Genomic DNA, 17623 nt, shown 5'->3' with positions numbered 1-17623 from the left:
GAGAGGGAGAAGGTATTCTGCCATGATGTGTGCCCTTTTAGGCTTTTGCAGAATGAATCTTATCACCAGAACTTAAGTGGAAATTTTCCCATTTCTGTCCCATCTACCTCCAGCATATCATATGTATTCTGCAGCCGTGGTCAAACAAATGTCTTTTACTTGCTCTTTCTGGGTAATACACAACTTTCTCTTCTCAGAGTATATAATATTCTACTCATAACCTGGATCATCTTATTCTCTGAAATGTAAATTATTCACTTTCTTCTCCCCAAATTTCTTAGTCTTTTAAAGTCATTCCAAGAAATGGAACTCTGACTTTAAACCACTGCAAAGCTAAACACTGAGGCAATAGGAATGTTGTCTATAGTGACTCAAGTTTAATATCAAGTTCTGGGTAAAAACGGACAAACAAAAACCTTTCTTTAATTCACTTATTTTTTGTTTAGCTCTGCCTTTTATGATTGAGCATCTTCTTCCCCATCCTGCTGTCTCATGATCCAAAATCTTAAATGCTCTTTTTTTTGAAAATTTGAAATTTTTCATATGTACCAATTTGTGCCATTTGAAGTGAATATTTAGTTCCAGGAGTCATTAAATTACTGAATTACTTCATTTTGTGGAATAACTCTCCTGAATGGCCATTCATTCAAAAAAATGTTCATTGAGCAAATACCATATTCTGGGCATGTTTCTGGGTGGTTAGGATTCATCAATAAAGTAAACAATGAGACCTACTGCCACAGAGCTTCCATTGTAGGAAACAAAAATATACAGTAATGCCTGTCATTTGTTAGAAGGTAATAACTGCTATGAAAGTAGGTGTGTATATGAGGGTAAGGAGTCTCACCAATGCTACAGAGGCTGCATGTAACCTTCATTTTTAATTTTAACTTTTTATTTATTATACGAAGTGGGTAACTGATTCCTGTAAGACTGTTACTTACACCTGATCACACATTAAAAAAGATGAGTGATTTAGCCTGAGTTCTTGTTTCTAATAGGATGTTCCTTTCATTAAATAATTCTGTCCCATTACTATGATTAAAGTCCTAGATGTGTATCAGCTTTAAAAAAAATAAAAGCCTTGTGCATTCCAAGTGAAAATCCAAGCAGCATTTCCTGGGCAAAAAATATGATGTTAAAAAAATTTTTTTAGTGATAAGAGAAATTAATTTTATAAAGCTTTAAAATTTTTTCTTTATAGAGAACTGCCATGTCAGGTTGTCTGCGAAATTGGTTTCATTCTGTTTCCTTCTGTGTTATATTTTCTAGAGTGGGAACTTAGGTGTGAAATGCTGAGAAAATGACCTTTTGTGGGTTTTGTCACTAAATGGTAGGTTTGTTTGAACTTGCACTGACTGTTGTCTCCTTCTTTTAGTTTAGCTACTTGGAGAAGCTTCTGTTGGTTCATGGAGCTTGGAATCATTTTCGAGTGACGAAATGCATATTGTATTGTTTCTACAAAAATGTAGTGTTATACATTATTGAGGTAAGAAAAGAGATAAACTTTCTTTCATGGAAAAGTTAGATCTTTCTTTGATATCAGGCTTGGTAGTTTAGGGTTGTTCCCCCCCCCCATATTTGTATCACTTAAATTATTACCATTACATAATTTTGCTTTAGGTTTTCACTCAAAATTATTCAGTAAGTTTGAATCTTCTAACAACCATCCTGACTTAAAAAATACCTGTGTAAGCCTCTAATTTGGCTATGGAAATATATTTTTAGATATTTTATTTTGAAATAATTATATATTCACAGGAAGTTACAAAAAATATTTTTAGGAGGTCCTGTGAAACATTCACCCAATTTTCCCCCAAAGAACACCTTGAATAACTCCAGGACAAACCCAACAGAACATATTCATATTTCACCAGCTTTACACATACTTGTGTGATTCTTTGTACCTTTATCCATGTGTAGATTGATATAAACACCACATAAATCAAGGCAGAAACCTGTTTCCCTCTCCAACCCTCCCCCAATGATACAGACCTGTTCCATCACCACAAGGATCCCCTTCATGCTACCCCTTTGTATCCACTGCCATCCCTAACCCCTGACAGTGACTAATCTGTTCCCTATCCTTATAATTTTGTTCTTTCAAGAATTTTATAAAAGCAGAATCATGTAGTATATAACCTTTTGAGATTGGATTTTTTTCAATCAGTATAATTCCCTTGGATTGATACAAGTTGTTTCCTGTATCATTTGTTCCCTTAACATAATTTTTTGTCCACCTGCTGAAGAGCATTTGTGTGTAGGTTTTGTGCAAGCAAATGTCCAAGAGTACAATTGCTGGATCATATGGTAAGTGCATGTTTAATTTTAAAAGAAACTCCCAACTATTTTCCAGAGTGACTTTACCATTTTCAGTTCCCACCAGCAAAGCATTTGTTATCTTGTTTCTCTGGATCTTTATCAGCACTTGATGTTATCATTATTTTTTAGCCATTCTCATAGATGGGTAGTGATATGTCATTGTAGTTTTAAATTGCATTTCCATAGGAGCTAATGATTTTGAACATCTTCTCATGTACTTTTTTGCTCTTTTCATATCTTCTTCAGTGAAATGTGTCTTCATATTTTTTGTCCATTTTCTAACTGAATTGTTTTTTCACTCTTAAGTTTTGAGAATTCACATATTTTAGATGTTAGTCCTCTGGCAGATAAGTAGTTTGCAAATATTTTCTTCCAGTCTGTATCATGTTGTTTTGTCATCTTAATAGAGTCAGAGTACAAAAGTTTTAAATTTTGTTGTGGTCCAATTTATATATTTTCCTTTTATGGATCTTGCTTTTGGTTCTATGTCAAAAAACTCTTTGTCTAGCTCTAGATTCCAAAGATTTTCCTCTATGTAGTTTTCTAAAAGTGTTTTAAACTTACTGTCATGATTCATTTTCAGTTAATTTTTGTATACAGTGGAGGGTTTAGATTGTCTGGTTATTTTGCCCATGGAGATCCAATTACTTCAGTACTATTTGATGAAAAGGTTATCCTTCCATTAAATTGATTTTGCACCTTTGTCAAAAATCAGCGGGGCAAATAATGAAGAAATAGAAAATATGAACAGACTGTAAGTAGTAAGGAGATGAGATCAGTAATCAAACACCTCTCTGAAAAATTATACCGATAATTCAAAGAAGAATTAACACGTCTTCCTCAAACTCTTCCAAAAAGTTACAGAGAAAGTAACACATACAAACTCGTGTCAAAGAAGGATATCCTCTAAATCCATCCATGTTGTTGCAAATGGTGGGATCTGATACCTTTTTATAGTTGAGCGATATTTCATTGGAAATTATATATGCCACCCCTTCTTTATCCATTCATCTGTTGATGAACACTTAGGTTGCTTCCACATTTTTGTTATTGTAAATAATGCTGCAATAAACATAGAGGGTTGTAAATCTTTGAATTAGGAGTTCTCCTTTCTTTGGCTGGGCCAGTAGCAAATGTTATCAATTGCAGATGCTACAATTTGCTGAAGCCATAGACAAAATCATTCTGAAGGTTTACAACTCAATATCATTCTTTACTGAAGCAATGCGTTATTGGACAATTAGATCTAAATATTTCATTGAAATTATCTTTTAATAGAGAAAGAACAGTAACAAAGAATGAAATAAAAATTCTAAAATAAATGTACTAGCTTTCTGGTAGGCTCAAATACTCAAGATTGATTTTAAGTACTTCGGTGAATGGAAACATTTAGGTCAATATTGATATAAAACTTCTTGAAATTTCTTCTCTTTCAGCTTTGGTTCAGCTTTGTTAATGGATTTTCTGGGCAGATTATATTTGAACATTGGTGCATCAGCTTGTACAATGTGGTAAGCATTCTCCATCTCTATCTGATAGCATGCTGTTTATGTCTGGGAAGTGTGTCTAAGTTAATCTTCTGCACATAGCAGGCAGCACAAATACATCTTTAGAGCCTTTGTTGCTGCAACACATCTTGCAGAAGCCCATACTCTCCACACATTATTTCAATCATAAGAGATCATTCTACAGCAACTACATTAAATTTCTATGCAATGCATTTTGATAATACATCCAAAACCTCCTTACTATATGCCTGTACAACATTTTTAGGCTTTTAAGCCAAGTAATTATTATTGAATTCTACCTCTACCCATTCCATTTAGTACATATAATTAATATTTATTTATATCTCTATATGTGGGTGTGTGTTTATGGTGTAATTTCCCTGGCCTTTTAAACCTCCTGGTAGAAAATTTGTCCTTTTGTAAATATTTCACCCTGTGTTTGTAGGAAATGATGAATTTTGATATGAAGTCCTATAATAAATAATAAAGATAATAAATAATTGGGAATTTTCTGAAACTAACAATCCCATACCATTTCTTAAGTCATTTTAAATTCAGAAATAAATAGTATGATTAAATGGTCTTTTAATTCACCTTTAAATTTTTGTTTTATTTTTCTTCTTTATTGTTCCACTTTAAAGATTAGAGGTTATTGAAACCTAGCATAGAAATTAGGCTCCCAGTGAGTATATTATGACCTTTCTTCTGTACTACATTATCATAGCATATTACAATCTGGATACTCTGTGCTTTAATCCCTGAAATTCTGTCTTCTAGGAGCTTGAATTCTGAAACAGCACAGACAGAAGTCACTGAGTGTCCAATAGTACAAAAATGTCTAGGACTATGAATAGTTACAGTTGTGCACATGTCAATTCTAGACATACTTGGCTAGAACACTACATCAGTGAACCTCAAGTCATACACATATTTGTCTCTACCAGGCTTTTGGTCACAGATGACAATACTCAATTCTTTTTTTTTTTTTTTTCAGTTTCATTACAGACTGGGGTGGCAGAGTCTTTGTGTGAGAAAATTCACTATGAATACATAGGCCACAGATATTATGGACATTTTAGGATAGTATATGATGACTTATTAATATCCATCGACTTATTAAATCTTATCATTACATATATATTTTACAGATGGGAAAAGGATGAAGCCTAGGACATTTCAATAGTTACTGGCAATAAGAGAGCTAGATTGCTTATTTAATAACTAAATTTAAATAGGTTGTCATAGTGTTTCTAGAGGTCATATATTATTTCTGCTTCTGCCCACGTATGACTAATTGCTATAGGAATTGCCCTCCTACCAGAAATAAACTACAGTGTCAGCCAAAATATATAAAACAATGGTTTTCAAACATTAAACAAAGGCTCCTCATGACTGTGATCCTTGAGAGAAGGACTATATCCAAGCCACAGTGCAGGAAGATGGACCCAAAAGAAAGCCTGGTGTCTTAATGAATTGAAGACATAGAGGTTGGAGCTCAGTGGGCCCAGGTAGCTAGAATGTCAAAAGAGAAAACTGTACCAAGAGAGATAGACAAGAGTGACTCTGAAGATCTGTAGAGCATCCCCTTGAGCCTTTGGTTCTGGTTTGTGTATGCGTAAGAAAAATCTATCCAGAGCTAGGGAAAGAACAACCAGAAAGCAGTAGGATGAATTCTTGGAGCTAATTCAGGGCTAAGAATAACTAGTTACACATTATATTGGGAAAACTTAAGTTACACTTTAAACAAAAACAAAAACAAAAACAAAAACCCACTATTCTGGGTCCTTCATAACAAAATTTAAAAGTAATCTTAAAAAAAACCATCAAACTAATTCTCAAGTTACTTACCTGCAAATCAAACAGGCAAACAATATTTAAAGGGCCAACATGTCCTTCAAGAGATGAATGGATAAAAAAAGATGTGGTTCATATATACAATGGAATATTACTCAGCCATCAGAAAGGATGAATACCCACCATTTGCATTGACATGGATGGGACTGGAGGGGATTATGCTAAGTGAAATAAGTCAAGCAGAGAAAGACAATTATCATATGGTTTCACTCATATGTGGAATATAAGGAATAGCGCAAAGGACCCCAGGGGAAAGGAGGGAAAATTGAATGGGAAGAAATCAGAGAGGGGGGCAAACTGTGAGAGACTCTGGACTCTGGGAAACAAACTGAGGGTTATAGAAGGGAGGGGGTGGGGGTAACCGGGTGATAGGTATTAAAGAGGGCACATGTGGTGATGAACACTGGGTGTTATACAAAACTAATTAATGAATCATTGAACACTACATCAAAAACTATATGTTGGCTAATTGAACATCATAAATAAATAAATAAATAAATAAATAAATAAATAAATAAAAATCTTAAAAAAAGAAATAGAGGCAAAGGGGGCTCCAAAGCCACAGAAAATATCAAATGCATACAAATAAACTAAAAATAATTGAAAAGAAGAACAAAATTAAGTACTCAAGAACACAAAATTCAAAGTTGTGCCTCTAATAAAATATCTCAGTCATGCAAAGAAATAGGGAAATAAGATCCATAGTGTGAAAAATAAGTCAATGAGAGCAGATATAAAAATTATAAAGATGTTGGAATTAGTAGATAAGGACTTAACACAGATATTTTAAATCTTATGAACATGTGCAATAATATAGAGGAAGAAATGAACATAATGAGAAAAACAGAAGATATAGAAAAGAACCAAATAGAACCTTGTGATGAAAAATACAAGTAGGAAATGGACATTTTTCTGGGTGGGATTAAGAGCAAATTAGAAACTTCAGAAATAGGATAGGTAAATATGAAGACATAGCAATTACAGAAGCACAGAGAGAAAAGTCAGAAAAACACACAAATGTTCTTCATAACCAAATTGTTGAAAATCAGTGACCAAGAGAATAATCTTTAAATCAACCAGATAAATATTACATATAGAAAATAAATGTAGGAATAAGAACACATTTCTCATTGAAAACCATGCAGGGCCAAAGACAATGGACTATCTTTAAAGATCTGAAAGAGAGGTTGGGAGAAAAGATGGTGGAGGAGTAGGGGACCCCTTTTTCATCTGGTCCCTTGAGTTGAGCTGGATATCTGCCAGACCATCCTGAACACTCATGAAATCAGCCTGAGATGTAAGAAGATACATCTGAATCTCTACAAACAGAACATTTCTGGTGCTTGGTCTCTAGGTATGAAGCAGGGAGCTGAAAGTCTGTGCCTAGATATCGGAAGATAAACAGAAAGGGGAGGGAGCCACCGCGCTTGGGCACTGGGAAGCAGTAGCCACCTGCACTGGGGAGCGGGCCAGACTCGCGGACCGGCACCTGTGACAAAGCAGACTGAGACCGGGAGCCCGGAAATGCGTGTGCAACCAGACTGAGAACTGGAGCTCTGGAGTGCTCACTGGAACTGGACTGATACTGGGAGCTCGGGAGCGCACGCATCCAAACTGAAAACCGGAGCTCGGGAGAACAGACTCGAACTAGACTGAAACTAAGAGCTGGGGACTGCGCGCGTGTGTGACCAGACTGAAAACCAGTGCTCCGAAGCGCACATGAACCACACTGAAAAAGGGAGCTTGGGAGCATGCGTGGGAACTGGGGGCAGCTGGCGGTGTTAGAAACACAAAGGACAGAGACGTGCCGGCCCTGGAAGTGAGGACTGGGAGCGCGGCTGTGGGGTGCATAACCCGGGATGCTGCAGGGTTTTTAGCAGCACCAACAGAAACAGTGTTAAAGAGGCCAAGAGAGCTCAGTGGAGAGTGGACTGTGATCTCTCTGTTCTGTGACAGAGGCTAGGATACAGCCAGTGCTGCTCTGACTCTCAGAAGAGTCACAGAAAACCACCAGGGAAAGCCACCAGAGAACAAAAGCCCAGAAATACCCGCTCATTGTGCCCATCCCTGTCCCCCCTTGCAGGCGACAGGGTGACTCTACCCAAACAGGGTTGCCTGAGTATCAGTGCGGCAGGCCCCTCCCCAAGAAGGCAGGATGAAAAATCAAGAAACCCACATCCCTAGGGTCCCTATAAAACAAGTGCACACTGCCAAGGTCCTGGTCAATAATTTGGGCTCTGTGCATCCCTGCAACCTCTCCTCATCAGAATGACATGGAGGAGAAACCCTCAGCAAAGAAAGGAGACAGAGACTGTGGCCTCTGCCACAGAACTGATGGACATGGATATAACCAAATTATCAGAAATGGAGTTCAGAGTAACAATGGTAAGATGATGTGTAGGCTTGAAAAAAATATTAATGAAAATATTAATGAGAATATAGAATCTCTGAGGGCAGAAATGAGAGCAAATCTGGCAGAAATTAAAAATGCTATGAATCAATTGCAGTCTAAACTAGACGCTCTGACAGCCAGGGTAAACGAGGCAGAAGAACGAATTAGTGAATTGGAGGATGGGATGGTAGAAGAGAAAGTTAAAACAGAAACTTGGCTCAAAAAAATCCAATCTCAGGAATGTAGATTACAGGAGATTACTGACTCAATGAAACATTCCAATGTCAGAATCATCGGCATCCCTGAGGGGGTGGAGAAGGAAAGCAGTCTAGAAGAGATATTTGAACAAACTGTAGCTGAGAACTTCCCTAATCTGGCAAAGGAAACAAGCATTCCTGTCCAAGAGGCAGAGAGGACCCCTCCCAAGGTCAATGACAACAGACCAACATCACATCACATCATAGTGCATCCGCAAATATTAGATCCAAGGATACAGTATTGAAAGCAGCCAGGGGGAAGAAAATTCTTACGTACAGAGGGAAAATTATCAGAATAACATCAGACACATCTACAGAGACCTGGCAGGCTATGAAGGGTTGGCAGACTATTTTCAAACCTCTATCTGAGAAGAACATGCAGCCAAGGATCCTTTATCCAGCAAGGCTGTCATTCAGAATTGATGGAGAGATAAGGACCTTCCAGGATTGGCAGAAACTGAAGGAATTCGTAACCACCAAGCCAGCCCTATATGAAATATTAAGGGGGGGTTCTATAAAAGTAAAAAGGCCCCAAGAGTGATACGGAACAGAAATTTACAATCTATAGAAAAAAGGCTTCACAGGCAACATGACATCGTTAAAATCGTATCTCTCAATAATCACTCCCAATGTGATTGGCCTAAATGCTCCCATAAAATGCCATAGGGTTGCAGATTGGATAAAAAGACATGACCCATCCATTTGATGTCTACAAGAGATTCATTTTGAACCGAAAGATACATCCAGACTGAAAGTGAAGGGATGGAAAACCATTTTTCATGCCAATGGACCTCAAAAGAAAGCTGGGGTAGCAATTCTCATATCAGACAGATTGGGTTTTAAACTAAAGACTGTAGTCAGAGATACAGAAGGACACTATATTATTCTTAAAGGATGTATCCAACAAGTGGATATGACAATTATAAATATCTATGCCCCCAACAGGGGAGCAGCTAGATACACAAGCCAACTCTTAACCAGAATAAAGAGACATATAGATAATATGTTAATAGTAGGGGACCTCAACATTCCGCTCTCAGCAACAGACAGATCTCCTAAGCAGAAAATCAACAAAGAAACAAGAGCTTTGAATGACATATTGGACCAGATGGACCTCATAGGTATATACATAACACTACACCCCAGAACAATAGAATACTCATTCTTTTTGAATGCACACGGAACTTTCTCCTCAATAGACCATATACTGGGTCACAAAACAGGTCTCAACCAATACCAAAAGACTGAGATTATTCCCTGCATATTCTCAGAGCACAATGCTTTGAAACTGAAACTCAATCACAAGGAAAAATTTGGAAGAATCTCAAACACTTGGAAACTAAGAACCATCCTGCTCAAGAATGATTGGGTAAACCAGGAAATTAAAAATCAGTTTAAACATTTTATGGAGACCAACGAGAATGAAAACACATTGGTCCAAAACCTATGGGACACTGCAAAGGTGGTCCTAAGGGGAAAATACATAGCCATCCAAGCCTCACTCAAAAGAATAGAAAAATCTAAAAGGCAGTTTTTATATTCTCACCTCAAGAAGCTGGAGCTGGAACAGAACAGGCCTAACCCACACACAAGAAAGCAGTTGATCAAGATTAGAGCAGAGATCAATGAATTAGAAACCAGGAGCACAGTAGAGCAGATCAATAGAACTAGAAGCTAGTTCTTTGAAAGAATAAATAAGATCGATAAGCCACTGGCCAGACTTATTCAAAAGAATAGAGAAAGGACCCAAATTAATAAAATTATGAATGAAAGGGGAGAGATCACAACCAACACCAATGAAATAGGAAAGATCATTAGAAACTTTTATCAACAGCTTTATGCCAATAAATTAAACAACCTGGAAGAAATGGATGCCTTCCTGGAAGCCTATAAACTACCAAGACTGAAACAGGAAGAAATTGATGATTTAAGCAGACCAATTAATTATGAAGAGACTGAAGCAGTGATAAAAAACCTCCCCCAAAACAAGAGTCCAGGGCCTGACAGATTCCCTGGAGAATTCTACCAACCATTCAAAGAAGAAATAATACCTATTCTCCTGAAGCTGTTTCAAAAAATAGAAACAGAAGGAAAACTACCAAACTCATTCTATGAGTCCAGTATTACCTTGATCCCCAAACCAGGCAAAGACCCCATCAAAAAGGAGAATTACAGACCGATTTCCCTGATGAATATGGACACCAAAATTCTCAATAAGATCCTAGCTAATAGGATCCAACAATACATTAAAAGTATTATCCATCAAGAGCAAGTGGGATTCATCACTGGGATGCAAGGGAGGTTCAACATTCGCAAAACTCAGTGTGATAGATCATATCCACAAGGAAAGAGTCAAGAACCATATGATCCTCTCAATTGATGCAGAAAGAGCATATGACAAAATACAGCATCCTTTCCTGATTAAAACCCTTCAGAGTGTAGGAATAGAGGATATTCCTCAATTTCATAAAAACCATCTATGAAAATCCTACAGCGAATATCATTCTCAATGGGGGAAAAGCTGAAAGCCTTTCCCATAAGATCAGGAACACGACAAGGAAGCCTACTCTCATCATTATTATTCAACATAGTACTAGAAGTCCTTGCAACTGCAATCAGACAACAAAAAAGGGATAAAAGGTATCCAAATCGGCAAAGAAGAAGTCAATCTGTCTCTCTTCACAGACAACATGATACACTATATGGAAAACCCAAAAGACTCCACCCCCAAACTACTAGAACTTATAGAGCAATTCAATAATGTGGCAGGATACAAAATCAATGCTCAGAAATCAGTTGCATTTCTATACACGAACAATGAGACTGAAGAAAGAGAAATTAGGGAATCCATCCCATTTACAATAGCACCAAAAGCCATACGTTATCTCGGAATTAACTTAACCAAGAGATGTAAAGGATCTATATTCTAGAAACTACAAATCACTCTTGAAAGACATTGAGGAAGACACAAAAAGATGGAAAAATATTCCACGCTCATGGATCAGAAGAATAAACATAGTTAAAATGTTTATGCTACCCAGAGCAATCTACACTTTCAATGCCATCCCGATCAAAATACCAATGACATTTTTCAAGGAACTGGAACAAACAGCCCTCAAATTTGTGTGGAACCAGAAAAAGCCCCAAATCACCAAGGAATTGTTGAAAAGGAAAAACAAAGCTGGGGGCATCACAATGCCGGATTTCAAGCTATACTACAAAGCTGTGATCACAAGACAGCATGGTACTGACACAAAACCAGACACATAGACCAATGGAACAGAATAGAGAACCCAGAAATAGACACTCGGCTCTTTGGGCAACTAATCTTTGATAAAGCAGGAAAAGACATCCAGTGGAAAAAGACAGTCTCTTCAATAAATGGTGCTGGGAAAATTGGACAGCTATATGCAAAAGAATGAAACTTGACCACTCTCTCACCCATACACAAAGATAAACTCCAAATGGAAGCAAGACCTCAATGTGAGACAGGAATCCATCAAAATCCTAGAGGAGAACATAGGCTGCAACCTCTTTGACATCGGCCACAGCAACTTTTTTCATGACACATCTCCAAAGGCAAGAGAATCAAAAGAAAAAATGAACTTGTGGGACTTCATCAAGATAAAAAGCTTCCGCACAGCCAAGGAAACAGTCAAAAAAACTACGAGGCAGCCCACGGAATGGGAGAAGATATTTGCAAATGACACTACAGATAAAAGACTAGTATCCAAGATTTACAAAGAACTTCTCAAACTCAATACACAGGAAACAAAAAACAAATAAAAAAATGGGCAGAAGATATGAACAGACACTTTTCCAATGAAGACATACAAATGGCTAACAGACACATGAAAAAATGTTCAAAATTGTTAGCCATCAAGGAAATTCAAATCAAAACCACATTGAGATACCACCTTACGCCAGTTAGAATGGCAAAAATTTCTTTATCCCTTTCTTCCCCTACCGATCTTCCTAGTTCTTATGTTCCATAGATGAGAGAAATCATATGATAATTGTCTTTCTCTGCTTGACTTATTTCACTTAGCATTATCTCCTCCGGTGATAAAGAAAGGGGGGTAATCAGAAGGGGGAATGAAGCATGAGAGACTATGTACTCTGAGAAACAAACTGAGGGCTTCGGGGGGGGTGGGGGAATGGGATAGGCTGGTGATGGGTAGTAAGGAGGGCATGTATTGCATGGTGCACTGGGTGTTATACGCAGCTAATGAATCAGTGAACTTTACATCAAAAACCAGGGATGTACTGTATGGTGACTAACATAATATAATAAAAAAACATTAAAATTTTTTTTTTCAATGAAACATTACCTGTAATGGGGAGAATTAACATTAGTTCAAATGCCAAAAAAATTTTTTTTAAATTTTTTATTATGTCAAAAAATATTTAAATAAGTAAAACCATCATATATTACCATATACAAATTAGAATGACAAGTAACTGGAAGATGTAATGCATGGATATGTTTGTATGAAATAAAGTAAAATAAAAGAACTTGAAGAAAAAAAAAGAATGGCAAAAATTGACAAGGCAGGAAACAACAAATGTTGGAGAGGATGTGGAGAAAGGGGATCCCTCCCACACTGTTGGTGGGAATGCAAGTTGGTACAGCCACTCTGGAAAACAGTGTGGAGGTCCCTTAAAAAGTTAAAAATTGAGCTACCCTATGACCCAGCCATTGCACTACTGGGTATTTACCCCAAAGATACAGACGTAGTGAAGAGAAGGGCCATATGCACCCCAATGTTCATGGCAGCATTGTCCACAATAGCTAAATTGTGGAAGAAGCCGAGATGCCCTTCAACAGATGACTGGGTTAAGAAGTTGTGGTCCATATATACAATGGAATATTACTCAGCCATCAGAAAGAACGATTACACAGCATTTGCTGTGGACAGGACTGGAAGAGATAATGCTAAGTGAAATAAGTAAAGCAGAGAAAGACAATTATCATATGGTTTCACTCATTTATAGAACATAAATAGGAACATCGGAAAACAAACAAACAAAAAGAAATAGGAAGATCGGTAGGGGAAGGAAGGGAAGAAAGAAGGGGGGTAAACAGAAGGGGAAATGAACCATGAGAGACTGTGGACTCTGGAAAACAAACTGAGGGCTTCAGAGGGGAGGGGGGTGGGGGATTGGGATAGGCCAGTGATGGGTAGTAAGGAGGGCACATATTGCATGATGCACTGGGTGTTATACGCAAATAATGAATCATGGAACATTACATCAAAAACTAAGAATATACTTTGTGGTGACTAACATAACATAATAAAAATTATTATTAAAAAATAATAAAGATCTGAAAGAAAGAAAGAAAAAGTCCATTAACCCAAAATTCTATATCCAGCAAAAATGTCTTGTGAAAATAAACCAAGAAAATAGAAATTTATCACCAGAAGACCCATAATACTTGAAATGTTAAAGGAAGCTCTTCACACAAAAGTATACCAGGATGAAATTTGGATCTATCCAAAGAAATAAAGAGAAACAGAAATGTTAATTATGTAGGAATTAATAAAAGACTTACCCTTTTCCCCTCATTTTTAATCATAATGACAGATGACTCTTTAAGGCAAAATTAATAATGTATTCTGGGATTTGTCATTAATTTAACATAAAAATGTATGATAACTATAGCACAAAGAACGGGAGGAGGGATTTGGGAGTGTACTATTATTTGAATTTTGTGATACATTCCATATGTATACTCTAAACCTTAAGGAATAACTAAAATCCCCAAAAGTTATCTCTAATGAACCAGTAATGGAGATAAAATCTTAATATTCAATTACTTCAAAAGAAGTTAGTAAATAAGGGAAAGAGGAAGACTACATGCAACAAATAGAAAAAAGTAGGAAGATGGGAGTTTTAAATCCAACCACATTTACAATTACACTGAAATGTAAGTGGTCTAAATATTGTAATTAAAAGGCAGATATTGTCAGATTGGATTAACAAAATCAAAACCTACTTCAAATATAAAGGCACAGATAGGTAAAAAGGAAAAGGATGGGAAAAAATTTACCATGTAAACAATAATTTTTAAAAAAGCCAGTAGCTATATTAATAACAGAAATAATAGCCTTCAGAAAAATAAATATGGCTAGTGATGAAGATGAATATTTTATTATAAAGTGTTAACTTATTAATAACACATTAGAATCCTATGTAAGAACAACAGCTTATTAGAAACTAATTAGAAATGAAGTAGATACTGATATAATTAAATGGCAAGTTACATAAATCAACTCTTACATGTAGAGACTTAAACTCTCTTTAATGAAAGGGTCTGGGTGCATTAGACAGCCTATCACCTCCATGAGCCCTGGGACCCCAGTCTACACCAGCACCAGCCATTGGTTTCTGATGAGCACTAAGTGCTTTGGTGAAAAACCTACAACTAACATCATACCTAATGGCAAAGCCTGTTTCCCTAAGATGAGGAACAAGAGAAGAATGTATGTTCTTATCAGTTCTATTCAACATCATCTGTAGATCCTAGCCAGTGTAATCACTCACACACACACAGAGACACACACACACACACGAAAGAAAAAGAAAAAAAAGAGGTTTGACAACGAATAATGCTTGCGGTAGTTGCTGTCAACATTCTGTATAAAATTCTAGAAAATCTACATAGGTCATACGTCATGTTAGATTGCTGTAATAAAGGTCCCCCAATTTGTTCATGTTCTTCTGTATCCACACCTTTTGGTGTACCCACTCACGCCGACTCTGGGTTTGGTCCTGTGATTGGATTTAGCCAATGAGACAACAGCAGGCCTAAGAAGCGCAGAGGTGTGAAAAATGCTTGCTCACTGAAGCTTGCACCATCTTGTTGCTCTTTGTGAAGAGTCCCTGGTTAAACTGCCTTGGAAACAGAAACAAAATGGAGCAGAAATATGTCATTTCTATCTTCTGTTTTCCTCTCTTCTCATTTTCTCTCCCTTTTCCTCCTTTCCCCTTCTTTCTCCTTTTTTAACTTCTCCCTTACTTCACCATTTTTTTCTCATATTATTATACCTACTATTACAAGGTTCCTTCCTTGACAAGGTCCAGAACTTTTTAAAGGATCATGTATTTTTCATTTAATATGGTTACTAACATAATGATTGTTAATAAAATATTTGAAGAGTAAGTGAATAGGAAATATCTCTTTGTTTCTGATAACAATTATCAAGATAAAGAATTTTTGTGTATTTTTTTAAATCTAACATTCACAACACTATTTACTGAGTAACTACTATGTGCCAAGACCTGACAAGTGAACTAGCTTATAAAACAACTGGTTCTTATGAGGGATATAGATGTCATTATTGGTAGATAAATGGGTCAGTATTATGCCTATTATTTAAATATCTAGATATTCAATTTATTTTTATGCTCATTTAACAGAAGAAGAAATGTATTCATTTTATGCTCATAAAGCAACATTTAATTTCAAATCAATCAGAAAAATTAAGTCATGATTTGTTAAATGTGTTTGAATCTATGTGACTCTATATCTTCTTTGTAAATAATTTTTATTTTTAAATAGCTTAAGACTTACCAGAAGATGCAAAAATATTTCTGTGTATCCTTCAACCAGCTTCCCCCATAATGATATCTTAATAGTTGTAATACATCATCAAAGTCAGGAAATTGACATTGCTACAATATTAACTCAATTACAGACTAAAAGTTCTTTTTAATAAATCCTTGTTTTCTATGTAGATTTTCACTTCATTACCACCTTTGACTCTGGGGATCTTTGAACAATGTTGCAGTCAGAAGAGCCTGCTTATATATCCACAGCTCTACAGGATCTCTCAGGCAGGGAATACTTTCAACACAAAGGTAAACAGAAGATTTATTGCAGACCTTTCATCTCAACGCCAAAGTTACCTTTGGTCTTTTCCTTTTCTGATGCTTAAAAAAATGATTTACAAACCAGGGAATGCAGCCCTGTGCAATCATTTGCCTTGTAGTAAAGTTTATGCAGGGAATTGAGGTTTAAATAACAATATGTGGGGAAGAGAAGCCTTAAGGAAAAGAAGGCACCATGTACGGTCCCACAAATTGTGCACTGAGCAGCTTCAGGAGGCACGTTGTGCAATGCGGCAGTCCTGGAAAATACTTGTTGTCTTTTTAGATGAGACAAGTGGTTCTTTTGGAATGATTTCTTCCTGGGAACACAGAGTTGAGATTTAGCAGGGGAATTAAAGGGGTCTTACGGGCCGTAAGAGTAAGCCTAACTGCATCTCAATCATCAGTGAAGCTTTAAGAAAATATAGACACCTGCAAGTATCTTTTCAAATTAGTGTTTTTGTTTTCTTTGGGTAAATACCCAGTAGGGCCATACTAGATCACATGATAATTATATTTTCAATTTTTTGAGGAACTTCTATACTGTTTTCCCCAGCGGGTATAGCAATTTGCATTCCTACCAACAGTACACAAGGGTTCCTTTTTCTCTACATTCTCACCAACACTTATGTTATTTCTTGTATTTTTTATTTCAGCCATTTTGACAGGTGTAAATTGATATCATTGTGGTTTTAATTTGCATTTCCATGACCATTAGTGATGTTAAGCATCTTTGATGTGTCAGTTAATCATCTGTTATGTCTTCTTTAGAAAAATGTCTCTTCAGGTCCCCTGCCCATTTTATACCACATTGTTGTTTTTTTGGTGTTGTGTAAGTTCTTTATATATTTTGCAATTAATCCCTATGCACTCCTATATTTATTTATTTATTTAATTAATTTTTTTTTAGGCAGTCTGATTTTATTTTTTTATTATGTTTGATTAGGCGACATATAGTACATCATTAGTTTTGGATGTAGTGTTCAACGATTCATTAGTTGCGTATGACACCCAGTGCTCATCACCACACGTGCCCTCCTTAATACCCATCACCTGGTTACCCCCTCCCCTCACCCTCCTCCCTTCTGTAATCCTCAGTTTGTTTTCTTTTCTTTTTTTTTTTTTAATGATTTTTTATTATATTATGTTAGTCACCATACAGTACATCCCCGGTTTCCGATGTAAGGCTCGATGATTCATTAGTTGTGTATAACACCCAGTGCACCATGCAATACGTGCCCCTTACTACCCATCACCGGTCTATCCCATTCTCCCACCCCCTCCCCTCTGAAGTCCTCTGTTTTCATAGTCCATAGTCTCTCATGTTTCATTCCTCTGATTACCCCTTTCTTTATCCCTTTCTTCCTACCGATCATCCTAGTTCTTATGTTCCATAGATGAGAAATCATAGATAGTTG

General features: G+C 36.6%; 1 protein-coding gene across 1 annotated transcript in view; it reads left to right on the top strand.

The window, feature by feature from the left end:
• Nucleotides 1–17623, top strand: part of LOC103664397 (phospholipid-transporting ATPase IB-like) — a 184665-nt gene that overhangs the window by 131307 nt on the left and 35735 nt on the right. The window contains exons 25-27 of the mRNA XM_008692279.2: nt 1379–1489; nt 3759–3833; nt 16074–16196. Of these exons, the coding sequence (XP_008690501.2) occupies nt 1379–1489; nt 3759–3833; nt 16074–16196 (309 nt within the window). The remainder of the gene's footprint in view (nt 1–1378; nt 1490–3758; nt 3834–16073; nt 16197–17623) is intronic.

Source organism: Ursus maritimus, unplaced genomic scaffold, assembly GCF_017311325.1.
Source record: "Ursus maritimus isolate PB19 unplaced genomic scaffold, ASM1731132v1 scaffold_10, whole genome shotgun sequence".
NCBI classification, from domain to species: domain Eukaryota; kingdom Metazoa; phylum Chordata; class Mammalia; order Carnivora; family Ursidae; genus Ursus; species Ursus maritimus.
The sequence above is the reverse complement of the archived record's forward strand: the minus strand, read 5'-3'. Positions and strand labels throughout refer to the sequence as shown.